Genomic DNA, 27285 nt, shown 5'->3' on the forward strand with positions numbered 1-27285 from the left:
CTTAAAGGAGATCTTTTTCACCCCAGTAATAAAAGAATGCCCGCACCAGTGTATATACATTAAAATGGATTGCAACGTGCATTAAAATGTTTAAAAAAGAGATTAAAGATCAGTTTTCTGTTCTCTCCCTCCTCCTCGCCCCACTCAATAAGTGGTAATTGGTATTTTAAGAATAGGGAAGAGTTAATGGGGAGGAATAACCATGCAGACTCTGCTAGCCCTTGCACCATACAGCAGGATCAGAGCTTTTTTATATCGCATGGTCTTCTGCAGAAAATAAGAATTGCTTGCACTTGGTTATATAGGGGGCATCTCCTGGACTCTTGGGGTAAGATCTGTTTTAAGGGCCCGGTCATCACAAGGACAGCGAGGAGGGGGACCCACGTCGGAGAGCGCTAGGACTGGCAGAGAGTCAAATTTCGATGTCAGTATAAAATATACAATCACATGTGTTGTGTGTGTCAGCAGTTCAGCTGTGGGGACGTTAACCCTTGGGTCACCAGGAGCAGGGCATTTTGCAACGTAATGGGGCAGATGCAACATTTAACACATGATATCATTTGTATTCTAGGGAAAAACTGCAGAAAAAATGACATCTAAATGCGAGGAGCGCACGAGCAGGACCCACATTCCCGATCTGTTTAATTCTAAATGTGGAGCAATCACCATGGAAACCAGTGGAATATTGGCGTTGATCGCGCCACATTTTGCAGTCTCTTTATAAATATGGCCCGTTACGGCTGCGAGGTCGCTCTGAAGGATTGGCCCTCGGAGTCCCTGACACCTGGAATTGAGAGGAATGTCAGATTTACTGTTTGTCACCCCGTGGCCGGACTGCGTGTGTCTCCCGCCTCGCCCCCTCTCTCTAATTATAACCCACAGAAAACCGAGCTCTTGCTCCCGATAAAGGCATCAGCAGAGATATAATAGGAGCCAATCAGAAGGTAGTTTCCGTTATGACATCACGATGACATACTTCACACCTCCGAGGAAGTGGCCAATAGAACGTGATTCTGGGTTATATATGATGTGATTTTGGGCTAGTCGGACGGGTCACCCTGAAGTTTGCTCCGTCTCTACAGCAGGTAATGCATATCGCTTAACCCTTTTCCTTCCCAGAGAAAATCCGATCCGCCGAAAACTTCCTTGGAAGAAAATGACCATTTAAATCCCTCCTGCCCAAGCAGAATATTCAGGGCTTTAAAAAGTCCCAAAGTACTATAGATCTGCAGAGCATTTTACATTTGTATAGACACTGTGCATCTGCAGAGCATTTTACATTTCCCAAATTACTATGGATCTGCAGAGCATTAAAATTGCCAGACTGTGCATATGCAGAGCACTTACAACTCCCAAGGTTTTCTGAATCTGCAGAGCATTTAGAATTCCCAATGCACTATAGATCTGCAGAGCATTTACAACTCCCCATGTACTATAGATCTGCAGAGCATTTAGAATTCCCAATGTACTATGGATCTGCAGAGCATTTACAACTCCCCATGTACTATAGATCTGCAGAGCATTTACAACTCCCCATGTACTATAGATCTGCAGAGCATTTAGAATTCCCAATGTACTATGGATCTGCAGAGCATTTAGAACGTCCAGACATGACGCATTTGCAGAGCCTTTAATTGTTCTCCAGAAGGTAAGTCCAGCTGACCATTTAAATCCCTGTTTAAATCCCTATAAAGAGTGCAGAGGATTTGGGGGGTCTTGCCTTGCAGAGAACCCCTAGTAGACCTTTAAAGGCCTGTAGAGGTAGAAACCGGGTTGGCCCATCCTGCTCCATTGCTGCAGTACCGGTTCTGCCCCGACAGATTTGTAGCGGGTGGTTGCGGGTTGGTGTAGCAGTAGCGGGTATTTCGGAACACTTATTTCTCCTCCAATCCGATAACAGCTGATATCCTGTCCTCTTATGACATTTTGAAGGGAAGGGCATGTTTTGGGAGATGGTTGTCCCCATTGATCAATCACTCCCCCCCCCATTTCTTCCTCTATTACCCCCCCGCATGTCTCCCAGAACCCCCCCTGCTTTCTTTCCTATATCGTATCACAGCTTACTGCCACCTGTCAGGCTTGGCTCGGAGTACAAGGCTCCTGCGATCTATATATACCCGGAATGTGCTGTCTCTGCATCCTAATGTTATCGTTTGTCATTGCTCCTGTCACACACATGCGCAACCGTTCCACAAAGTGTCACTTTCACGCACTGATCCGTGCGCCGTGAGACACGCAGGCACATTGTGTAACTTTTATCATGCTTTGCACTTTCCTTCAGAAGGTCACCCGCTTCGTATCCAGCACCTCTAGGACTGCAGTGGTCAGAAAAAAGAGAACCTCTAAGATTGCAGGAAAGAGGGGTATCTCCAAGGCTTGCTCACCTCTTGCTATCAGCAGTCTGGACACACACATAGACGTAGGCTTACAACATCTGACACCCCCGGGGCAGAACAGCTGAGTGTTATGCCACAACTTGGACATCTGCAATCTCTAGAAGGAGATAGCTGACAAGTAGCATGACGCCATTAGGACTGGTCTACCCATTAAAACTCAGGCTGGCGCATGGAGAGTTGAACACTTGGCACATCTAGGGCTTTCTTTCTCTTTTCTACTTCCATGTCCACCATTTATGTATTTTCCAAAAAACAAAAACAATACGCATCATGTTTTCTCACCGTCTGAACTTTCTTTTACCACCGCAGGTCCAGCCCGATCTCTCATCATGCCTTTCGGTAACACCCACAACAACTACAAGCTGAATTTTTCAGCAGAAGATGAGTTTCCTGACCTCTCTCAACACAACAACCACATGGCCAAGGCTTTGACCCTTGACATCTACAAGAAGCTCAGGGACAAGCAGACACCAAGTGGCTTCACCCTTGATGACACCATCCAGACCGGTGTTGACAACCCAGGTAATGCCATAGCCCAGATCATCCAATATTTGGGCTATTTTATCCAGAGGGTAGGATTTTGGTGACTCCTTTAGAAGTAGACCTCATTGGAACATTCAGGTTATTAGATATATTGTTTTAGAATGTTTGCTAAGGGCATTTAATGACGGGTTGAGTTTTCAGACTGTGCTAAGACGCATTGTTAGGATGGAATCCTTAGATAGTTCTTTCTTTGGAACGGCATGGTGGGAAATAAGAGGACAGGTGTAGTAATACGCGGGGTCGTGTCTCTCCCTGTAGGTCACCCCTTCATCATGACTGTGGGTTGTGTTGCTGGAGACGAGGAAACCTATGAAGTGTTCAAGGACCTTCTTGACCCAGTCATCGAAGACCGTCACGGAGGTTATAAGCCCACAGACAAACACAAGACCGACCTCAACTTCAGCAACCTTAAGGTATTGAGGGATTTAGAAAGATGTCTATTGTGACACAGTTCTGTTGAGGTTTACCAAGTAGAACACTGACATGGAAGCATTGTTTGTAAGGAATGTATCAAGATTAACAATCATCTGGCTGGCTTAGGTTAGAGCAGGTTGTTTACCAGACCATCCAGCTGTTAATTAATAAGATAATTAATTACTGTTCCAACGGGCGTTTTGAGAAAGACCTAACAGAAAATTGAGCGGGAATATAGTAGCACAACAATTGTACACAGAGGATGACGTTGAGTTTCATCCCTTAGGGAGGTGATGATCTGGACCCAAACTACGTCCTGAGCAGCCGTGTAAGAACCGGACGCAGCATTAAGGGGTACACTCTTCCACCCCACTGCAGCCGCGGCGAGCGCCGTGCCATCGAGAAACTGTCCATCAAAGGTACGTCTTTTATTTGTCAGGTTGTTTCACGGATTCTTCGCAGACACGACTACATGTCATCAACAATAAGACAGAATCTGAGGTGTCTGGACGAAGAATAAATACGAGTGACTTTTGGGTTCATGCGGGGACATGCAACACTCCCACCACATTCTAACACCCTCTCTCGATCTCTTTTCCATCTGCTCCAGCCCTCAACAGCCTGACTGGAGAACTCAAGGGCAAATATTATCCCCTCAAGGACATGAGCGATGCTGAGCAACAGCAGCTGATTGATGACCACTTCCTGTTTGACAAGCCCGTGTCCCCTCTGCTTTTGGCCTCCGGTATGGCCCGTGATTGGCCCGATGCCCGTGGTATCTGGTAAGTGAGGCAACATCTCTATGACCTCGTTGAATTTTAATTAATTACAGTATCGGGTCCACACTAGTCACTTCTCCACTGGGTGGGTTTGTATACGCACTGCTGTCTTTTCTGGCCCATTGTAAGAAATCACACGGTAGTCATGGAATATTAAGTCCCTCTTCCAAGCTTCTTTGATTGTCGAAAGAATGTTAGCCGATTGAACTCAGTCTCTTAATTTTACTTCTTCAGGCACAACGAAGAGAAAACTTTCTTGGTCTGGGTGAATGAAGAGGATCACCTTAGGGTCATTTCCATGCAGAAAGGAGGAAACATGAAGGAGGTCTTCAGACGCTTCTGCGTTGGTCTCCAGAAGGTAGAAAATGACATATTTATAGCCCCCCCCATTTGATGTAACTTTCCCCTTTTCACATAATTTAACTTTCTGAATGCACCTTTCTGTTTCACAAAGATTGAGGAGATCTTTAAGGCAGCAGGGCATCCTTTCATGTGGAACGAGCATCTCGGTTACGTCCTTACTTGCCCCTCCAACTTGGGCACAGGTCTGAGAGGTGGTGTCCACGTCAAGCTTCCAAACCTTAGCAAGCACCCCAAATTTGAGGAGATCCTCAACAGACTGCGCCTGCAGAAGAGAGGCACCGGTAAGGATCTTTTATATTTCTGGTTGTGCCTTTTGGGGGTATGCCACATCTGTCACACTAACACAGTTGTTTACTCTAACTACCCTAAAGGCTCCGTCGTCAACATTACATTCTCTTAACGTCCGTTTTTACCCTGCCCGCAGGTGGTGTGGACACTGCTGCAGTTGGTGGAGTGTTTGACGTCTCCAACGCTGACAGGTTGGGATCGTCTGAGGTGGAGCAGGTCCAGTTGGTTATTGATGGTGTGAAGCTGATGATTGAGATGGAGAAGAGGCTGGAGAAGGGACAGTCCATCGATGACCTTATTCCAGCACAGAAGTAGAGAGCAACAGACACAGACAAAGCCTGACCTCCCCTCAAAGTGACCACCGGGAAGAGGGGGGGGGAGTAGAGGAGACCCCATTAAAATTGTTAGAGGTTAAAAGATAGGCCATCAATATGGAGAAAACACTGAGATGGGAAAGAAAGAGTCCAACGGTAGAAACGGGACACAGGGACGTAAGATCGAAAATCCACCCACCGAAGACGCCTGTAGCTCTCAAACTGAGGGCGGTAACAGCGGCATTGGGTTACTTCAACTACTTATACAGTTTTACCCCGTTCCTCATTTTCTAATGTGCTTGTGATCCTCCTCTGATTGGCTGAGGACAATAAAACCAGAATTTGACCTCTACTGATGTTTCCTAGTCTCTTTCGACCAACCCTATCACTATAGTATGTCTACTAGAACTATATATATGTATAGGAGTATATGAATACATATTAAGACCCCTGAACCACGTCAAAAAATCAACACAATCGTTTATTTTATGCATTATGGATCCATAAAAAAAAAGTGAGAACTTTTCTTTTTTTCCTCGCATCACCGGTGGAAGCTGCAGCTAACGTGTCACACAAGACGCCACAGAACAGGTTTAAGAGGGAATAGATTATTTAATAAATATATTTGGGGTACATCGTAGGGGAGGGCGTTCCACTAATCGCATGTGTGCCTGGGGTGGGAGCGGTGATCAGTACTGAACGAATGGGAGCAGCGATGAGCCCGGAGAGCGGTCAGAACAAATACGCGGAACAGAGACCCGTCGTTATAGAACGGACGCCAGGAGCGAGCTGATCGTACTGGCGTGTATTGTTGGGATTTGGTGTCTGAGACAGGTGGCCGGTGTCGTTCCAGCTGCCGTGGACTAAGCCACGTGTAAAACGTGTTTAGTGCGTGTATTGGGGTACACAACATTGTGTAAGGGTTAGCGTGTGAAAACACAGAGCGGTGACTTGTGCATTGGGCATGTATAGATCAAAAATTATTGCTTGATGCTCTGTGCTTGTGCATAATGCCTATTGCAGCGTGTAGCATTCGCACAACTGTATTATAGTATAGTAATTAAATAAGCGGTCCAACACCAGCCCTCGAGGGCCACAGACGGGCAGGGAATTATGAGCATCCCTGCTTGAAAACAGGTAGATTCATGAATCTTTGATCAGGATTCCTGTGCCTGTTTGTGGTCCCTCGAGAGCCGCGCACCACTGAAAGCAGATCTAGTCTGTGCACACGATGCTGAGACCAGCCGAGTTGCGTGCGTGTAAAGCATTCGTTAAATGAGAATCGAGCCGATTTGCCCCATAGCCCAAGGACACTGCTGAAAAACGCACGCTGCGGAACGAGATTTAAATCGCCGCTGCCCTGCAGGAGACACTTTTCCTTAATCAGCGTCACCGGTTAGGGGGCACCTGGGGCCCGGTAAGGATCGGGGTACGTGTCTATTAAACGGGCCTGTTACATCGTTGCATTGTTTGTTGCGAATCCGTGTGTAGAACAGGAAAGTCCGTGTGAGGATAAGATTACGACTGAGCGCCATGCAGGTACTAGAACAGGATGCAGAATGTACAAGCAGGTATATATTTATATATATTATATATGAGAGCAGCGGGGTTAGTAGGTTTCGGTTGTGTATGTACACCACGATTACACTGTGCTGAGGCCGTGTGAGTTCTTAAGCTGCGAATACTTCTGATTGCAGTGAGTGTGCACAGTAGTGATAAGTGCACCGCTAATAACTACAGAATACTGAGTGTGGGGTATTGTATCGGTGTCACGGAAGTAAACGGTATGTATGCACATCAGTCGGTGCGGTGTGTGTACAGGTGACCGGTCCGGGGTGTCTCCGTAGCAGTAAACGCCAGTGCATGCGCGGGGCAGTGATAAGGACGGGGTTCTAGGATGTAATATGCAGGAGAGTGCACGGTAGTGAGTGTGCGTGAGCAGAGTGTCGGGACCGGCACAGAATGAGATGCACGTTGAGGAATCATCACATGGCAGCCCTCCCCACACACACAGTCTTTAAATGAATAACTCGTGTGACCCGCACTATATATATATATATAGACCCCACCCACATAACCAGCGACCAATGGGTGAGAGTGCGCTTGGGTCCTCGGAAGGTATACCTCTCAATAATTAAGTGATCGGGCCGTTAAAGGGATATCTGTTAAAGTAGAAAGGGAGGGAAAAAGAGACACAAACATGAAAAAAGGGAAAATGGATGCAGCCACTTAACTGATATTACAGGAACAGTAAATCGAAGCACTTATTATTTCGTTATGAGTGGCGGCAAGCAAAACGTTAGTCTATCTGCCTCTACTTAAACCAGGAAGCATGGGTACACTTACTGCACATGCTCAGTAGCACCCCTTTCAATTCAGAGGAAATACAATGTGATTGGCTGCTGCTACTCCCCTTGATGTCAATGAGTGCACTCCTGAGCATACGCAGGAATGCTTCCTGTTTCCAGTAAAGGCAGCTGGGGGAGGAGTTAAATAAGACCAAAGTCTCGTTTTCTAACTCCGATATACATGCGCAGTGGACGCCAATATGCATTTAACATAAAAATAGAGCTGGAGCGGGCCTTGCATCGTTGCCGCCATCACGTGGCACATTTTAAGGCTCCCGCACCAAATAATGAACTTTTTCATAATGGGAAGATTAGGGGTAATTTTTTTCCTCTTTTTAATGTTTGTGTGATTTTTACAGGTAAGATACTTTGTTGAAGAGCGGGATCAATCACTGTTTTTGTGGGGGGTGTTTTTGCGAGGGTTCCTTGCGGGATATTAGTAAAGACACTCTAACTTCTAAAAAAACAAGGACGGCTTAAACACAATCCGCATGAAGTGTGTGGGGAGGGCTACTTGGAAATATGGGTGAGGATCTGTTAATATGGTGGAGAGTGGGGAGAGGCTAGAGGGAAAGTTCAGTATTGTGAGGGCTCGTTAAACAAGATTATTTCTACTAAGAGAGGAAATTCTTAATATCATGTAACACTCCCACATTAAACATATCATGGTGATGTCATTTTGCAGTGGGCAGGACAGGAAGTGCAAGGGGGTATCCCATCACCAAGGCCCCTCCCCCTGTGATGTCACAGCTCATCATCTTGAAGTCATTGTCCTCTCCATGGAGATAACGGGGCATGGCACATCCAAAAGGGCATGTCTTCTGGCTTCAAGCAGATGAGTCCCTCCCATTAAAGCCAGCGCACCGCCCACAATGTGTGTGGCGGGTGAGGCAATCCAGTAAAAAGGGATGTGTCCATCTTAAAGGCACAGCTTCCCAATAGCGGGGTGGGCATAACTACCCACGAGTGGGCATTGCTGCCCCAAAGATTTATGTCCCAGCTCTTAAAAGCTAAAACGGTCCCAATGGATTTCCAGAGAGCGTACGACTCCTCTTAAAGTCCCAGTGTCCCAACGGTGATAAGCGGGCGGAGCTTGCCCGGAAGGGGGCGTGGTCTGCCCGACGGGGAAGGTTCGTTGGGAGCAGTGGAAGGGGCTGGCGAATGCGAGGGGGGGCGCCGGGTGGACTTTCTCACATCCCCGGGAGGTCTGAGCAGGCCGGAGTTGGCCGACGCTTTATACCAAGGTATATAGCTACTGTAGAGGAAAAAAGAGAGATATTTGAGGAATGGGTGGCAGAGAGATCATGGAGGAATTTGGTGCGGGACAGACAAAAAGATGAGGTTATTATACATGAAATAAGAATTCCGCATCCTTACCCTGCGACCTCAGGTCCCCAGACTCTCTCAGATTCGTCTGTGACCCTGAAGAAAAAAAAAATAACAGCGAGAGTCGGTCATCTAATACCCGGGAGTATTAAAAATCATAGAAGGAAGACAGAGAAAGGAAATATAAAGAGTCAGAGATGTGGTGCGGTACGTTAAGGATGGGTGGGAGAACCTGGTGGAGCTACAGAGTATCAACTATGATCCATCAAGAGACAAGAAGACACTAGGGAAGGAACGTGAGATGTTCCAGAGTGAAGAACAGATACTTCATTGTATGGAAACACCATATTTTCTGGACCGTGGCAAGTCACTAGGTGAGATACTGTGCTAGTGGGTTAAGCGCATGCAAAGCAGAGACATCTTAAAGTGTCACTAAACTTTAAAAAAAGAAATGTGGATTCCCATGATTCCTGTCTGTCAGTCAGCTACAGAAATAATAAAAACATCTCGGCACACGCCAATAAATTTTAGTATTTATTCACGCGATGCTCAATGACATCAGTCTTTATCAAGGTAATAATACGGCATAATGGCGTAATTCTTATGCCATATTTTTGCCCTGATGAAGACCTGTGGTGGGTCGAAACATTGGCCGTATTATGAGATTGCTAGTACTAGAATGTTAGTAACTGTGGGCTGTGTTTCCATATAAAATAGATGATAAAACCAGATAACATCGTATAAAAAAGTTACAGAAGCTTTTCGGGGTCTCAAGGATTTCTTCGCTTTTCTATGTCGGTCCAATAAAAGTATCAACTACAACTATAGGCTCTACGGAAAAAGCAAACTGAGAGGTAGGGTAGAAGTATGTAATATTTGACTGTTCTGACTTTTATTGCTGCCAAGACCCTAATATTTTAGAAAATAGGTAACCAAAGTGTCAAATAATACTAGTTAATAATAATAATAATAATTGCAGCACATGGAGTTAAAAACAACCTAAAAATACATCAAACTCACATTATATATATATATATATATATTATATATATAGAGATATATATATATATTATATATATAGAGATATATATATAAAATATAAAATATTTACAAGGATGACATTGTCACCTAAGCTGAATATAACGAAGCGTTTAGGGTTATTAGAAGATGTTTAGAGGATGGTTTGGATGGGCGTTAGAAGCAGATTATTAGGGATGGTATAGAGAGAAAACATTAGAAGGACTAAAGCATCTAGCACACTAAGAGGAGACAAAGCACCGAGTATTAGAGCATCACACTTACTGATCTTGCTGTCCTGAGGGAGAGACACTCCAGACACACAGCGATGAGACGCCTGTCTCTTAGAGGGGTCGAGAGCGACCCTAAGGAGGAAGGTAAAGATAGAGAGAGAGAAAAGAGTGGAAATGAATAGAATAGGGAAAGTGGGGGGGGGCATGTGAAGCGGGAGCAGTGGCCTGGGGTTTCAGAGATAGTTATAGAAAGCATAGAGAGGGGGGAGGGCACAAACTAAAACACCCTGGGCAAGGGAAAGGGGTATCCCAGGGTATCCGTCAGTTTCTACAGTAGGTGTATACGGTCCCACAAATACATGAGCCACATCCGTGTCAGTGTGCCAGGCTAGAAACGGCAAGAAATCCAAGCCTTCCGGCTACAAGTCAGCGTGTCACCGGCATAGGGTTCCCTTTATCACTCTATGGAGGGAAGGGCTGGCTCTGTGCCACTATGTCACGCTACCAGCTATGAAGGAGAAGAGCCATACAATCAATGCCCAGTGAGGGGTGAGGGCAAATCCTGGTCTCCCCTGCGTGCCACAATGTACAAGGAAGGACCGAGTTCAACATTCATGATGGTTCCATTGGAGATGTGGTTGGTGGATTCTCAGGTAGGTCTGTCGGGGTTACCGTGCAATACTCTGCAAGGAGCTTAGGGTCCGCGGCCCCTTCTGTCCCCCCAGCTCGTCTCAATTACCTGCGGGTCAGTTTGGAGGTCAGTTTGCTAAACAGGTTGGAGGTGGCTCGGGTCCTGCTCTGGTTTAGTCCCTCATGAGGGTGCGTAGGTGAGCTTGGGGGTGGGTTCTGCCCCCTCCGATCTCTCACGTGCCCTCCGTGGAAGGTGCTGCGCACATTGGACCCCCGGGAGAGGCTGCTCCGTTCTGCAATGCTCTGGGTGGAAGGCGACGGGGCCGGTGGGCGCGTGGGGGTCGAGCTGCAACAGTAAAAGAAAAACACAGCTACCTATAAGCCACGTGGCCACCACATCTGATTTGTAACGTAAATACTAATCAATATAAATACAAAAACACAATTGTATAGAGCTGGGAGCTGCCAATGTGCCTCCACTTGTGTCTAAGCAATACATATGTAACAAAATTCTACTCAAATTGCATTTTTTTTAATGGTTTTCCTTCTAAATTCTGAAATTCTGCCCTTTTGGTTATGGTGCCCACTGCCATGACAGCGCTCAGAGGTACAGACACGTGATCACACCTGTTCTCTTTGCCGTTGTGAAGGAGGGAATGACGTTCTGAGCCATGGCGATCCGTGCAAACATACGTGTTCCTGCGTCCCATCACACCTGGAGGCGTGTTAACCTGAGAAGAAGAGCAGATCGCAGATGATAAATCACTTTATAATGAGAAGAGTCTGATAACACAGACAGATCGTGTGAAATACTGACTGTAACATGGACAGTTTCTAGGATGAGCTTCAAAAGAAGAAGCAGTCAAGGGCTGTGGCCCAAGATTAAGGCCCCACTCTTATCCCATCCCTCGGTTTTCGTCTCTAACCATTTTTTTGATCAACCCCTTTCTTCCCACTTTCTACTTTTCTAAATATATGGCTCCTGAATCTGGGACGCGACCAAACAGTGATTATAGTTTGAACCCAAGGACAGACTAGATGGGCCAAACAATTCTTATCTGTTATGCCCAAGAGACAGGTGGCAGTCACTGGTTTGGGGGCCATGGACCATGGCTGCTCTTGAGGGGTATGTGGGCCGTTGGTCTCTGGTCGGGGTGCTGCTAGGCTAGGCGTATTAAATGCAGACTAGGAGGTAGAAGCCATGACCTTACCGTGGCAGGTGGGGCCTCTTTGCGCTGTTCTGGAATCTCAGCTTTATTGGGGTTGTGAGCATGACTAACCATAGGGCTAGAGGGTGGGGGAGGCCGGCTGCTCCCACCCACTGATCCGCTGCCCCTCCTGGGGGTAAGGCGCTCCCCAACTGTTCCGTCATCCCCCGCCCCTGGGGGGCTTCGCTTGGACTGAGATGGGGCAGGAGCAGGACCACCTGGAAGCAGACAAAGTAGAGATATACAGGTTTACGAATATATTTATAGTCTAGACGGAAAGGGTCCAGCTCTAAGGAGGAATAGCGATTCCAGACGCTGAAATGGATTCCCTACAACTTGGGGCAACTGGAAATGTAGAAACGGAAGGTTTGGGTCATTTTTAGCCACAGTAACTATGTAACCACGTCACATCAGCTCTGGAGTACATCTACGGGTTGTATTAAGTAAACTCCACTGGACGTTGATTTAGCCACTTACTAAAAACATATAGACCGCCCGGGGGTTTCCGCTTACGCGCTATCCTGCTGAGGAAAGTCAGCGCTAAAGGTCAGCTTTCTTATTGTCACCCAGCAGGGGAAAATCCTAATTTCCAAGTAGCCGTAGCATGCGGATACAGGATAGAAATAAAGTAAGGAAAAACAACAACAACTCACAGAAGTCACTGTGTCTCCTCTGCCTCTGATATCCTCGCTGGTTTTTGCTGTGACTCGACGATGATTTCGTGGCACCGTTGGTGACATCGGAGGTGACGCGTGAGCGGGGCAGAGAGAGTGTGCTGTCGGTACGAGGGTCTCCACCTTCATTCTACGGGAGCGAAAAATATCGAGAGGTCAGGCGGGCGTCCCAGACCAGAAGCAGCAAACCGAGCCGGCTCAAGAACTTGGTAGCCTCTCGGCACGTTACCTCGGCTTTCCTTCCAAGCAGCAAGTACGTGGCCATTACTTCATTGTACTTATTGCTGGTCAGGGCATCCTTAATCTCGTCACGGGAATACCCCATATCTAGCATGACTTCTGGATTAGAGAGAAACAGAGGAAATAAATGAAGACGAACAGAACTTCTCCTTTAACGTTTCATATAGCAACGTTCTCCTGGTACCTCTTTGGTTGGGGTGACCAGACTTCTCCTTCAACCGTTACATCCCTTAGAAATCTCTTAACCAGTGATATTAATTTAAAATCCATCTGCAGGGCCAGCTGTAAAATCATTTTTTGTACACCACGTGTTAAGAAGGGCACGTGGTTCTCGTGATCACATCTTGTTACGGACCTCGCTCGGTGGCATGGGTTCGCATGGTTCCAGAGAGTTCTGGAAGTTCTAGGCGCTGCTTTGTGGCAGTTCTAATTATACTGAATCTGTAGGTTGCTTCGTGACACGCGGAGATCTGTAACATGTAGCGTGCTGTGCCCCTCCCCCACACGGAAACAGCTTTCAAACCTATTTGACTAATTAGCCATTTCCCAACCCACTGCTGCTTAGCAAACCAACACTGAGTGATAACATTCGGTTTTCTTTCCATGTTTTAAAACATTAGCAGGTAATTCCGGATCGCGGTGGGGTTTGTAACAATGTTCCACGTCGACGCTCTCCAGGGGCTGATGAACTATAAAACCACCTTGGCTTCCAAGCAAATAATTATGGGAGCTCTTGCTATAAAGGGTTAAGGGTTTAAATATTAAATATACACTACACGGCAGCCCTGTACAATTATTTCCACAGGTTTGATTCACCGACGTATGCCTATGGAGCCCATAACTGACTTGTAATTATCAATGAAATCAGGTCCATCCTCACCGATACGCTTGGGGTCAGCGTGGTCTTCATCGGGTTCCTTGTAGGGCTTCAGGTCATCGCTATCATAGCCGATATTCATCCACTTGTCGTTCATTATTTGCTGGGAGAAATGGTCACAGAGACATTCAGAACGGGGAGGATAAAGCCTGTATACGCATAAGGACACCGAAAGGATAGACGTTCAATATCACCTCTAAAGTACATCTCTTGGTTGGATTAAGCACCAAGAATCTCCGCAGGACGCTCTCGCAGTCTGTGCTCATATAAAACGGGACTCTGTATTTCCCACGAAGTACTCGCTCCCGAAGCTCCTAAAAAAACATTAAAATAAACCAATTAACAGGCATGTTTTCATATCTTTTCTCCATCTCCTAACTGGTCTCTTTAGACCTCTTTGTCTTCGGTATCCCATCCCTCACTTTCCTGAAAAGAAAGCACGTGGCCAAACCATGCACGGCACACGAAGAGCCGACAACCAGCGATTCGCAACGCAGAGCGTCGTCTTATAACTTCACCTTAAGATTTTGTCCATCGAAGGGCAAGGACCCGCTCACCAGGGTGTAAAGTATAACCCCCAAGCTCCAGACGTCTACCTCGGGCCCGTTGTACCTCTTGCCTTGGAAGAGTTCGGGAGCCGCGTAGGGAGGACTCCCGCAGAAAGTATCCAGCTTTCCTCCTGGGGTAAACTCGTTACTAAACCCGAAGTCTGCAATTTTAATGTTGGCCTCGGAGTCCAAAAGGAGGTTCTCGGCCTAGCAGGACAAACAGAGGAGCTTCAGGAAGGAACAACAGAAGAAGCGAGAGCAATGGAGTTTGGGGTGGTGGTAACGTCAAGAGTTGGTTTAAACCATCCCTTCCCCCGATTTGGCCCAAAATGTGAGATTCACAGAACCCTAGCGATATTAACAACCAACGTAGAACAGAGAAAGAGTTTGAACCTTAAGATCTCGATGAACAATGTTCTTCTGGTGGCAGTAATGGACTGCGGAGACAATCTGTAAAGATAAAGAGACAGAAAGGCAGTGAGCGCGAGGAGTTGTTATGCCGGGGGTTGTTACCGGGCGTCCCGCACAGGGGAAAAGCAACCGATGCAAAAGGGAGAGAGGTAAGCTGATAATATGTGGATAACGGGAGAAAAGAGTGCAACAATTTGCCGTTTCCAGGTGGGAGACGCAATCAGCGTAGGACGAATTGGTTTGCCGGGCTGTTAACACAAAGCGGATACAACAAGCGTTTACACATCTAACATACTGATTGTCTATCACTGATGTAATACAAATCCTGTAGGCAGTGCACATTACATGTAGGTTATAAAGACGTTGCTCCTCCGTGACGGGGACCTGAAATCGAACTTAATCGAGTTGAAAAGGCTGATTTGGCTGCAAAGTTTGAAGCAACAAATCTACCCAGAACTAGCGGTTTTTAATCACAAGCCCAGAAAAGGGTTAACTTCCTTCTGGAATTATCACTTGTAAGGGAGAAAACTCTCTGAATGTCTTTCAATATCTTTATGGAAAACAGGCTGCTCTAAAAAAAAACAAAAACTTGCGCATGAACTAGCAAAGGGTGCTATTTCTGTAGCCGTCCAAAAAGAGCATGAACCCTCCTGATCAGACACAGGAGGATTCCCAACATCATTAGACGCTCGCTCCCTTTTTACGCAGCTGTTCTACCTTCAAAGCGAAGCGGACGCCATTATTTTGCTTCGTTGCCGCAAACGTCAGCAAATAAAAAAAAAAAGTTTTACAGACAAGGATTTACGTTTTTTTCTGGACTGATTGCTACTGACTGTAGCTAATTTAAATCTGCAAATTGTTTCCAAACAGGTAAAATATTCCTAAACCTTTCAGAAAGTTATTCCTTTAAATCGAACAGTCTATTGATTTTTTCTTTCAATTAAAATGTATTAAATTATTTATTAAAAATTCCAATTAATTCATTTTATTTATTAAATAAAATAACGACAGCCAAAGGGGGAAGAAAACAAAGTAAATTACAATAAAATAAAACCAAGAACAAAAAGCTCCATACAACCTCCCCGCAGGTAAACAAATACCCGCTTATTCTATACATAATCGAAATCTTGCTACAGTAACGCGCGGAGATTCACAACGAGACAACAGCCGGAAGCAGCGAGAGAGAAGGAGGACAGTTAGGGGACACGCAGAGCGAGGAGCGTAGGAACGAGACACCTGCTCACCTGTCGAAATTTGGCACGAGCCTCTTTCTCTTTCATACGACCGTGAGAGACCAAGTAATCAAATACCTCGCCTGAGAGAGACAAAGACAAAGCAGGGGGTTTAATACGGGCGGGAGAGAAAAGAGAATAACGCAAATTAAACAAGAGGAAAGGCTGGGAGGAGGACGTGGTGGGGGAGGAGGGTAGAAAATAAAAGCAGAAAGGTAACGTGAAGAAGAACGGCTTTGCGTACCTCCGCTGGCGTACTCCATGATCAGGTAGAGCGTCTTCTCGGTCTCAATCACTTCAAACAGCTTCACTATGGATGAAAAGGAGAAAGTGAGGAGGACATTCACCGGCTGGGCGTTCCGGGATACATGCTGGGCTTTGCCTGGCATCTCTCGATGACGAGCCACGGAATTAACCCCGTCAACTCATCGCCAACGTCCCATTTACTCTCCGACCACTTCTAACCGGGGCGAGCCCTGCCATTACACGCAGCTTCTCCGCACCCTAATTATATCAACACCCTCAAGAGAGAGGACGCTTTGGGCAGCTGGGACGTTTCCAGGTATGGGGCAAATAGCACAGAGTCGCATGCGGTCTTACCTATGTTTGGGTGGTTGAGTCCTTTCATGATTCGGACTTCACGGAAGAGCTGTTAAAAGACAACGAGGGGTTAGTTTCAAGGCCGTGGTCTACGGAGGGTCCTCAACGCAGCCTGAGAGAGGTCAGTCCGTCTCTGCCAACACATCGCCGATACTCATATTAACCCCTTAAGGACCGGGCTCATTTTTCGTTTTCTACCCTGTGGGACCGAGGCTGTTTTGACACTTTTGTGGTGCTTGTGTTCAGGTGTAATTTTCTCCTCACCCATTTAGTGTACCCACATAAGTTATATATTGTTTTTTTCAGGACAAGATGGGCTTTCTTCAGATACCATTATTCTGATCGTATCATCTTATTTACTATAAAAAAAATAAAAAAAACATGGTGAAAAATTGAAAAAAAAGACATTTTATGACTTTTATTTGAAAAATCTTTTACTCACCTAAAAAAGCAAGTAAAAAAACTAGCTAAATAGATTCTACTACTTGTCCCGAGTTTAGAGATACCCAATGTTTTTATGTTTTTTTGCTGTTTTTTGTACGTTATAGGGCAATAAGTACAAGCAGCGTTTTATGATTTCCAAATCTTTTTTAACAAATCTGGTCAGTCTGCCTCCATCTCCTCTTTGGAATATCTTTGAAGCCGGTTAACTCAATTTAACCCATTCAAACCATATATTTTTGAAAACTAGACACCCCAGGGTATTCCGAATGCTGTTATTTTAACCCTTTCCATGCACCAATTATACAACTACACTTTGTCAAACTTTGTAATAGTAATTTTTTTTATTTTTTTTTCCACACAAATTGTACTTTAGTTATAGATATACAGGTTCTGGTATATGTCACTATCAAACAACACCCCAATATGTGTTCAGCAACATCTCCTGAGTACAGCGATACCCCACATGCATGGGTTTGTCAGATTGTTTGGCTGGTAAAAGGCTACTTTTGGGGCATGCGTAATCCAGGTGGTCATTTGGTCATTCTGCCTCCATCTCCTCTTTGGAATATCTTTGAAGCCGGTTAACTCAATTTAACCCATTCAAACCATATATTTTGGAAAACTAGACACCCCAGGGTATTCCGAATGCTGTTATTTTAACCCTTTCCATGCACCAATTATAGAACTACACTTTGTCAAACTTTGTAATAGTAATTTTTTTTCACACAAATTGTACTTTAGTTATAGATATACAGGTTCTGGTATATGTCACTGTCAAACAACCCCCCAATATGTGTTCAGGAACATCTCCTGAGTGCAGTGATACCCGACATGCATGGGTTTGTCGGGTTGTTTCAGATTTAAAATGCCACATTTGGGAAGTGCGCTTTTTTTCTCCATTTTGGTCAGTCTGTACCTATGCCCTATCTGTGAGCTAGGCCACTCCAATTTACCCCATCAGCCATTTTTTTTATATATTAGACACCCCTTGGGTATTTGAAGTGCTTTTATTTTAACTCTGAGATTTTTGAGAAATTTTAGCACTTGCTCAAAATAATAAACTTTATTTTTTTATTTTTTTTATTTTTTTAATACTTTTTTTATATTTTTTTTACACATTGTGCTGGTACTGGATGGTTCATCTAGTGACATCACTGCATAATTATTTTTAAATGTTAGCACATTTTTTTTTTTTCCATTTTTTTTTTTTTATTTTTTTTTTGAATATTTTACTAATCACATAGTGATTAGAAAGCTGGGCTCCATTGACTTGCATGGTTGAATGCAGTACCTGTATTCAACCAGCAAGTGGAGCCAGTTCTCTAGAGGGTCTGGAGACCCTCTAGCGAACTTTTTCGTCTTTATTGTTGTAGTTCCCGGGCCGCCGCCATCTTACTTGATGGCGAAGATCACCGGCAGCTGCGGCTGTGACCGCTCTCCGGAGCGGTCACAGCCCACCTAAAGGTAAGTGTTTGGTGTCGCTGGATGCCTCCTGATCGAGGCATTCCAGCGACACCATTTAAGTTTAGGAGGCGATCGTTGATCGCCTCCTAAACGCTTTTAAAACGGGCGTCCGCCGCCATACAATGTATGGCGGCTGTTGACGCCCCGGGGAGGGGCCAGACATGGCCCCCGATGCCGATCTCGGCCTTGCTGAATGCCTCGACATCGAGGCATTGCAGCAAGGCCGTTTAAGCGAAGAAAGTGATCCTTGATCACTTTCTAAGCTTATTTAACTTTTTGACGGTTCAGGACCGTCAAAGGTCATTTAGTGACCTTCTTGTCATGACGGTCCTGAACCGGCAAAGGTCGCGAAGGGGTTAAGGAACGCTCATAAACTTACGTCCCGTAAGCCAACGTTCTGAATATTCCCTCGATGAACACACCGCAAGCCCTCGTTGTAAATACCTTCTGGCCGACATGCCTTACCTGATTGTAACAGATCCTGATAAGATACTCCTTGTTACATTGTAGAACGTTAACCGGGTGCCAAAAAGCGGAACAACAGAATGCTATTTATAAAGCTAGGAAAGCAAAACCCCAGAAAACATCAGAACTGGACCAAACATAACGCAAGCACCAAAATACGTGGCCTCCTAAAACGCGTCAGGCCTAGGGGAGACCCTAAAATCGGGGTCAAAACCCCAACGTGCATCAAACGCCCGGGTTCCTGTCCTCACAATGGATATACCATGTCAGGGTACAGAACTCATGCTATCTACGACATGTATCTTTTCATGTTCTAGAATCCATGGCACTTGCCATTCCAAAGAGTTTGTGCCAGCTGAAAAGGTTAATGAATTCCGTATCGGCAGGAACGAGAAACGTTACTTCTTTCTAGATGGCACTCGATCAGCTATTTCTTTTTTTCTTTTTTTTTTTTCCAGAAAAAAACCCGATCGATAGATGAACGCCCTGGGACGGAATAACCCACAATGTACGGATTTCATAGCTGAAACACGGTGGGTTTAAAATAACCTACAGGCACAGCTGGCAGAGACGCCCGCCGCTCGTCCATTAATGACCCCGGAGGAGCAGAATATTAAGGAGACAGAAGGTTATTGATTTTGGGAGGGACTATTTATGTGACTATCGGCGGAAAATGCCTACAAAAGACGCAGAAGACAATTATATGAAGGCAATTTTTCTTTGGGAGCGATCAAGCTGGAATATCTTCTGCCAGGACACCATGGTAACAGGAGAAACTTATGTAAAAGGCATCCCGTTTTTATTTTAAATGACATTATTTATATAATTGCGGAATTATGGGTTTTTTTTGGAACATCGGATGGCTAATCTCAAGAATATTAAATGGGCAATTTGTTTATTTTTAGTCCCCAATGGACTAACTCCTCCGGCGCAGAGCCACGTTTAATGAAAAGGAGCGATCTTAGGATGGCACAGAACGTACGTGAAAGGCACCGAAACCATTAAGAACGCTCCGGGTCAAAGCAAAATAAGCCTGCGCTTAACGCTAATCCTAACAAAGTCCAGGTGCTGATATTAAATTTAAAAAAAACAAAACAAAAAAAAACACACAAATGTAGCGCATGACATGAAAGCCCCCAAGGGGGCTGCAAAAAATATAACACCCCATGAGGAGATCCTGAAAGACCCGGCCACTGGTGACACCAGAGAGTGCTGACGAAAAGCTCATCTAGATAATGTATCTACCGGCAACTAGTAATCTAGAAAACGTTGGACTTCATACCCGCCATACATTAATAGGTCACATGACCTTTTGCTAAATATAATATAGCGTTGCTTAAAGGTAAAAGCATAGAATCTGACGGCCGATCAGACCCATTCTCCCCGTCTAGTCGCCCGTTTCTCCTGCTGTGGAGACTCAGACCTTAATCAGTCGTTGGTCACGATCCCATGCGTGTTTAATACCCTCACTGTATTACCCTCTACCACTTCTGCTGGGAGGCTACTTTGTAACATGTACCATGTTAAAGCATTCCGTGACATCCACAAGACATGCGGCCGTACAGAATATATGTCTAACGGGCACTTTGTTCGTCTTGGGGTTACACCCGGTTCGTTTTAAGAAAGCCTGAAGCATAAACACATCAATCACGGTCTTCAAAACCTCTAAGCTCCCAAGCCAAGTGGCCCGTCCTGTCTGTTGACTCCTCGGTCTATCTGAAGAGTCCCGGCACGGGCGTCCGGCCACACAGCGTTCGAGGGACACTCATAAGATTCAGCCTTTAGTATTAATCGAGCTCAGCGCGTCACTTTACGTGTCCATCGGGGTAAAAGAGACTATAATACCCCCAGCTAAGCTGAGATCTGTGGCATTTTGTGGCATAAACTGGCACACATTTCCTGCCCTGGGGTCCTCTCGCTTTTCCTCATCCAACCAAAGGCTGCCTGATCCAATTAACAACTGGACAACAGGGTAGAGATAATAACGGGGAGGAATAACAATTCGTATCCTTAGAACAGGAAGTTATGACAGCTGCTCCCATGGAGCAGGCATGGTAGGTTTCTTACAGTATCGTGCTTGTTTTAATCTCCAAATGCCGTTAATTCGGTTTTATTTACTGTACTTAACTATAAATTGTAGGATTTGGGAATAACAATCGATTCGCTTTATCGTTTTCATGGTTTGAGTCGCCATTAACGTAACTGGGGGGGAGGGGCAATATCTGGACGTTATCCGGATACCCGGCTCTTAAAGACACCGTAGCGTTACTGTAGATAACCTAATTCCAGAATATATATCACACGGGCCCTCGCTACACGTATCTCCCCCGAACTCCCGGCGAGGCCTTGTGCTTCTTATTGATCTCCTCTTTCAGCCTGTGACGTTACCACCCCAGGCACCGAGATCGAACCCCTCCCCGCCGCACTCTAATTAATTTAACATAGATTGCTCGAGTGCCACGCTAACATTTTGTTACGGTTTAAATAAAAGGGTAAAAAAAGGAGACCGGTTCCCACAGCACTGACGTCTCTCTGCCACCGGCCCCCCTGGGCCTTCCATTCCACTATTTCTGTAGGCCACTTCTATCTGAGAGATTCCTACAAGAACAAATCTGTTCTGATGGAACTTTGGGATCTTCTGATCGCTCCATGGACTATGAGGGTTTCTATGTCGTTGTTGTTGTATGAAGTTAGTTAGCAGGTAGACCAAGAAACTCCTGGGGTCTGGATCCAGGTTTCAAGAACGTTCCTCTAATTGCCATGGCAATGGCAGCCACCAACTGGAGTCTCCTGCTATAAAGCCACCAGCATAACCTGGAGCACAACGGGCTTCACCCAGAGTCTCCGGAGGAAGAACTGTTCTCCTGCGACCCTGGGTCACGTTCTTCAATCTCAGGCCAAGGAAGGGGCGTTTGGTCATGGGTCCTTCCTGCCCACTTCCCACCCAATAAAGTCTAAGCGGAGCTGCCCCCGACCGCAGGAATCCCATCTCCCAAATGAAGCCACACTCCTAAAGGTGGGAGAGTTAGGAGCTCCGGGTAGGGGAATCCTTGGTCGCTAATAAACTAACGATTAAACGAGAACAGGGCTGTTGGCCGTTCTTGGGAAACATGGCAACTACACGGTAAAAAAAATGATACCTTTTCCTAAATACTACACATAGCGTGTCTTGAGCTGGTATTAACTCCTTACACCTGGACATACATGGAAGCTTCCCTGGGTTGGCTGTCCAGAGTCCCTCCCCTCTGGGGGTGTGGTTTCAGTTAGGAGGCAGAGGGAGCTGTGCAGGGGGGGGCAGCACTAGCCCCAAATGAACTTTAAAGGGTCAGGAAGCGGGCAGGGAGTGGTGGGCCGAGATTAGGTTGGTGAGAAGGAGGAACGATCAATCGCTGCTTCTCCAGGTAAGGAGAGCTTCACCTAGAGACTCCGGATGAAACCCTGCAGGTTCCCAGGTATAAGAAGAACACATAATGTACGTCTGCACATTTTATAATATTACATACGAAAAGAAAAGCCCAAAAGTCATGATTACGGAATAATACAATACGGGAGAGTACAAAACGAACAATAACACGAACCGGTACGGAAGGAGAAGAGGACCCTGAGGGCATGCGAGCTTATGGGAAATAGGTAGTTGGGGGGGAATGGGAGAGAAACACCCTACTAACACTCGTTTCGAAGCTTTTATCTCAAAAACCACAGCTTCGTAGCCGAGACACTTTCTCTTATCTAGAACGGCACAAGATCGTGCATTTATAGTTCGCCAGAAGACCTCTGCGCATGACCGTGTTTTCTAAGGTTGGGTTATGGCATACACTGGATGGGGGAAGGGGTTTAAAAAGATGGCTGCATTAGCACAGGTGATTCAGTCAACGCTTTATTTCACGGGAAACCCTTCTTCTGTTGCGTGTGATTTCTTCTAACCAAGACCTCTCTCGCGGCGCTTACTCCCCTTCATCATCTCCATTACAAGCCCGTGCTCCATATTCCTGTTGTGAACTTGCAAAAAACCATTCTGCGAAGCCGTGGCACGGGTCCGTACGTCATCTTACATTATTCAGTTTCATCAAAGGTAAAAGACCAAAACACGACAAAGCCTAGTCCAAAGCAGCTACATCTTTCTGGATCCCAGCTTCAAGCCCTTCCTCTGGGGGTTCTTATATATGATGTCATTTGTCGTCTTAAAAGCGCTTTATCTCCATTCAAAACGAATGGCCCATCTATGCGCATTTGGTATTTCCTCAATTAAGTAAAATAATTTATTTTAAAAATATATCATTTAGAATCTAAACTTTAGTATTATTTTTTTCAATTTTTTTTAATTTTTTTTTTAGCTGGATGCATTTTTATTTTCTATTTTTTTTATTTTTTTTTAGCTGGATGCATTTTTATTTTCTATTTTTTATTTTTTTATTTTTTTTCAGCTGGATGCATTTTTATTTTCCAAAATATATGGTACGGCATGAGATAAAACATGAGTAATCACTATTAAAAATGACTAATCCCCTTGATGACTGTGTTTCACTTGGGTTTATGGGATGGATGGTGTCAGAACTAGACGAACAGGCTTAAAAAGGGAAATATATACTATAAAAAGTAGAATAATTACAGTTGTATTTTTAGGTAGGACATGTAAATTGAGGTTAAAAAAGGATATATCTGTATTAAATCAGAAGCTATGTCGAGCTCTAGTAATATGCTTTCTATTCTGTAGACGTTTGGTTGCAGACAAGGCTGCGTTTGGCAAAGCGGGATGAGATAATCTCATAAATTAAAGAAAAAAGTTCCTTAGAATCTTAAATATTTTATTGAAAAACATAAAGTGAGGACGGAGGAAACGAGGCCATGACAGCACATATGGCTGCCATCCTAACGCTGCTGTAGAATTTCCATAAGGAAATATTTAATTTAAGTATCATGTTGGCCAAAAAGGGTCATACGAGGAAGAAGGCATCCAGGGCATTCCAGAACGGTAGTCATTTTTTGTTTTTGGATGATTGACGCGGTCCCAGGCAACCTCGGAATTCTGTACAATGTGATGACACAATATCCTGCCGACTTCCTCATATAGAGGAGAACCAGGAAGACGTCGGTATGTTCTTTTGCTGTTCTATTTTGGGGATCGCGAAGGGCCTAGCCACGTGGAGAGACCCCTTCGACCGACTGATAAATTCACCAAAACACGAACGGGATCCGCCACACAAGCCTCAATAAAGGTTAAGCGAGGAGCGCCATCCGGCACCGGCCCGCCGGGCTTTGTCAGCCTCCGAAGGCCGGTCCTGATAAAGTTCTACATGCAATCCATATGAATTAAAACCCTGTTCTAGATCCCCCCAGCCAAGCTGTCTCTCTTTGCATTCGTTCTGGATCTTCCGTTCGGTGGTAAACATATCTGTTCTCAGCAATTATACCAATCTCCGTTCTAGATCAATTATCCAGAATAGTACGGCGCCCAAAACATTTTTCCTAGACCGATATCCTTGGGAACTGCTCTCAGCTCCATCAGGTTTTCATCAAAAAAATATTTTTTATGTACTGACATAGGGTAAATGTAATTGAGCCGATCGGCTATTAGTTACCGAAATCAAATTGTTGGTGTGATGTTGGCCTCAAGCATTTAGTTCGAGAGATGACCGGCCCCAACCAGTAATCTAGAATGACCTGGCGCAGATCAGTATATTTCGACATTTTCAAGAACATTGTAAATAGGAAATAGTAGCAAATGTTTATTACAACTAACGAATAACAATTAAGAAGAAAATCAAATAAAAACGAACACTTTCTGAAGCGCACCCGGCCTTCATCAGGAACGGTCCACGGCGCACACAGACCTCGGTTTCAGAAGCTGTAGACCCCTACGTCTACCAAATACACCGTGCCATGGACTGTCAACATAGGCTCATAAGCTTACCCGACAGCGGTCGCTCTAAAGATATCCACAGAAGAACATGGATGGACCTTTCAGGTATCCTTCAAACTCATGAAAAGCCAGCACTATTGGGGAGGAACGCAAGAAAAATCCATCCTACACAACTCTGTTTCTGGAGTCCATCGCACATAACACCCTGAGACCTTCATCCAACCTCACATGTTCTCCTAAACACTAGCGAAGGGTCCCTGTGCTCTGCCCGGTACGGTTATACAAACAAGCCACGTATTACTGCCCCGGACACGCGGCCCCTGGCTAGACTCACCTGAAAACATTAATTTTCTCATGGAAAGACATTCATATCTCGCAGTAAAGAAACATAAAGGAGATGCCTTAACTCACCTTCTGCAGGCTGCTGGGATTCAGTTGGGTCTTGTCGATGATTTTTATCGCGACCTGAAAGGATAGTGAGGTGAGGGATATAAATGTCGCAGACAGTGGATCCCTATATCTGTAGCACCAGTGTTTAGAGGAGATGAAGGGAGACACGCACCCAGCTTCTCCATCCAATACTCATTAGCAGCCACATCCGGCCCAAATCAAACCTTTAAATGCTGCTCAATTTATGAACCACCGGGCTTTCCGTACCTCTCTGCACACCCTCATCCCCCTTCTTACAGCCCTTTCCAACAGCCCTCTCACCTCTCTTCCAGTAAGAACATGTCTTCCCAATTTGACTTTGGCAAAATTGCCCTTCCCGATGGTCCTCAGGAGCCTGTAATTGCCAACATGTGGCTCCTCGGGGGCGGAACTTCTTGACCGTGCTCCTGGAGGTCGGGGAGGCCATGACGAAGAAGAGGAGCTTTTCTCAGAGCGGGTGGAGCCAGACTAAAGGTTGTAGAAAAAAAAAAAATAAGTACCACAATGAGATATAAACATAAGAACCACAACTTAAAGAAAGACAACGGATATTAAGATCCTCTTTAACTTTGCTGTAGCAGGAAGCCAGTTATCCTCTTCGACCCCTTATAAACGGGACCCTCACCACCTTCCACGATACGGCCGCCATCTTACCGGTAAACCCAGGATGCCTTCCTTCTACGTCACGGTTTTAAAAAAAGATGTTCAAAAATAACACTACTTCCTCGTGGATGGCTCCTCTGCCCTTATTTTAAAGAGAATTTCCCCATTTTGAAGAACACGTCCATCTCACGTACACATAGGAGACCCGCACCGTTACAAATTCCGTGTCCCCTCCGATGGGACCCTACAAAAAAAACTCATAAAATGAAAATTCTCCCATATGAACCCTTACGTAGAGTCACTTGCGACACGGCGCCAAACGCTCAACCAAAGAGGGCCCAAATTGAAGGACCCTCTACCAGAGAGAGCACGGAGAAGACGCCAACGCATTACCGCCTAGCACTCTCTTCTAGGAACGTGAGCGTTAATAAACCCCCGCCAGCCAATCGGAAACCCAAGTGGAGGTCCGCTCAAACCCGTCTAATAAGTGGGCACTTACCTAGCGGCTGGCACCATACCTACCCGCCTACATACCTACCAGCAGCACCTCTATTCCACCGCCTGGCCACACGCCGAACCACCCACTGGCACCAGACACAAACACGACAGCCCAATACCAAGATAACCGAAGCGGACGGGCGCAGCCGAGGACCAACGAGACAAAAACGATCACTCACAAAGACGCAAAATAAACATACATCACCCAAAACAAGTGCTGCCCACCCCGGGGCAAGACCACTCACCGTGTCATTTATCCTCTCGCTGCCAGCGGAAACACGAGACATCTTCGGGCCAGTAGAGACAGCGCCAACCCACTGGGGGGTGTGAAAGAGACCCTCAAACCAACATCACACTCTCTCTCAAACCGTCGGGCCCAGCGTAATCTCTTACAGACCTCTGCTGGCACTCTAACCTGGACCCTGGCACTCTAATTGCATTCCTCTGTACTCTAATCAGTGCCGTCTGACAGGGTGCCTTGGGAGACCTCCAATACCGGTCTATAGCTCTCTCTGTCAGCAGGATGCGGTCACCGAGAGCAGACGTCTCTCCACCATTTTTTAAATCAATGTCTCTTTCTCCCAACTCTATCATCCAATGGATGTCTCTGATGTTTTCCTCTTGGCTTTTTTCCCACCCTTCCTCTACTCTTAGAGGTCTCCTCTCCGTCTCTCTCTATGGATGCCTCTGTCTCTAGACATTTCTCCTTGTCCCCGAGTGTCTCTTTCCACCCTGCCCACGCTAGATCTTCCCCTCTCAAGATGTCTCTTCCTAGTATTCCTCGCTAACCCCAGCTGTCTCTTGCTCTCCCTCTCTCTGTTCCTCCCCAGCTGTCTCTCTGGGATGGGCTCAGCTCACAGACAGCCCCCCTCCCCCCTCTCCAGCCTCTTAAAAAGACAGTCACCTACGGAGAGAGCTGACAATGAATGGGAGGCGTGTGTCTGAGGGGAGGGGAGAGAGCGGCAGTCACGGCTAGGGGAGGGCGTGCTCTGCAGATGTCTCCCTGGCTACAAGCAGAGGTCTTCCTGGCATAATAAGGGTTAACCCCCTTCATATGTGTGTGGGGGGGACCTGACAGGTG

The 27285-nt window shown here is 45.8% G+C and overlaps 2 protein-coding genes across 5 annotated transcripts; one reads left to right on the forward strand and one right to left on the reverse strand.

The window, feature by feature from the left end:
- Positions 1-943: 943 nt before the first annotated feature.
- CKM (creatine kinase, M-type) lies at positions 944-5449 on the forward strand. Of its 2 annotated transcripts, none has more exons than XM_053472699.1 (8): positions 944-1085; positions 2706-2918; positions 3198-3352; positions 3640-3772; positions 3964-4135; positions 4367-4490; positions 4587-4776; positions 4920-5449. In XM_053472699.1, the coding sequence occupies exons 2-8, from the start codon at positions 2726-2728 to the stop codon at positions 5096-5098; spliced, it is 1146 nt and encodes a 381-aa protein (XP_053328674.1). In that variant the 5' UTR covers positions 944-1085; positions 2706-2725; the 3' UTR covers positions 5099-5449. The 2 variants fall into 2 exon arrangements, with proteins under 2 accessions (XP_053328674.1, XP_053328675.1); XM_053472700.1 differs by having other exon boundaries at positions 4587-4801; positions 4843-5046.
- Positions 5450-7777: 2328 nt separating this feature from the next.
- On the reverse strand, positions 7778-26648 carry MARK4 (microtubule affinity regulating kinase 4). Of its 3 annotated transcripts, XM_053473449.1 has the most exons (18): positions 26450-26648; positions 25386-25571; positions 25086-25139; positions 16442-16490; positions 16086-16151; positions 15854-15924; positions 14592-14648; positions 14169-14405; positions 13845-13964; positions 13654-13753; positions 12763-12872; positions 12513-12663; positions 11863-12077; positions 11279-11382; positions 10761-10997; positions 10074-10153; positions 8823-8867; positions 8491-8700 (listed from the first exon to the last, which is right to left on the reverse strand). In XM_053473449.1, exons 1-18 carry the CDS (start codon positions 26489-26491, stop codon positions 8636-8638), a joined length of 1989 nt encoding a protein of 662 aa, XP_053329424.1. In that variant the 5' UTR covers positions 26492-26648; the 3' UTR covers positions 8491-8635. The 3 variants fall into 3 exon arrangements, with proteins under 3 accessions (XP_053329425.1, XP_053329423.1, XP_053329424.1); XM_053473450.1 differs by lacking the exon at positions 10074-10153 and having other exon boundaries at positions 7778-8700; positions 11932-12077; XM_053473448.1 differs by lacking the exon at positions 10074-10153 and having other exon boundaries at positions 7778-8700.
- Between the last annotated feature and the right edge of the window lie 637 nt (positions 26649-27285).

Source organism: Spea bombifrons, chromosome 8, assembly GCF_027358695.1.
Source record: "Spea bombifrons isolate aSpeBom1 chromosome 8, aSpeBom1.2.pri, whole genome shotgun sequence".
In the NCBI taxonomy this organism is placed as follows: Eukaryota; Metazoa; Chordata; class Amphibia; order Anura; family Pelobatidae; genus Spea; species Spea bombifrons.

Coding starts and splice junctions, on each gene's coding strand:
- CKM (XM_053472699.1), top strand. CDS start 2,726: ATGCCTTTCGGTAACACCCACAACAACTACAAGCTGAATTTTTCAGCA. Junction 4,136..4,366: donor CCCGATGCCCGTGGTATCTG/GTAAGTGAGGCA, acceptor TTACTTCTTCAG/GCACAACGAAGAGAAAACTT. Junction 4,491..4,586: donor TCTGCGTTGGTCTCCAGAAG/GTAGAAAATGAC, acceptor TGTTTCACAAAG/ATTGAGGAGATCTTTAAGGC.
- MARK4 (XM_053473448.1), bottom strand. CDS start 26,491: ATGTCTCGTGTTTCCGCTGGCAGCGAGAGGATAAATGACACG. Junction 25,572..26,449: donor GCGAGAGGATAAATGACACG/GTGAGTGGTCTT, acceptor TACAACCTTTAG/TCTGGCTCCACCCGCTCTGA. Junction 15,925..16,085: donor CATGGAGTACGCCAGCGGAG/GTACGCAAAGCC, acceptor TGTCTCTCTCAG/GCGAGGTATTTGATTACTTG.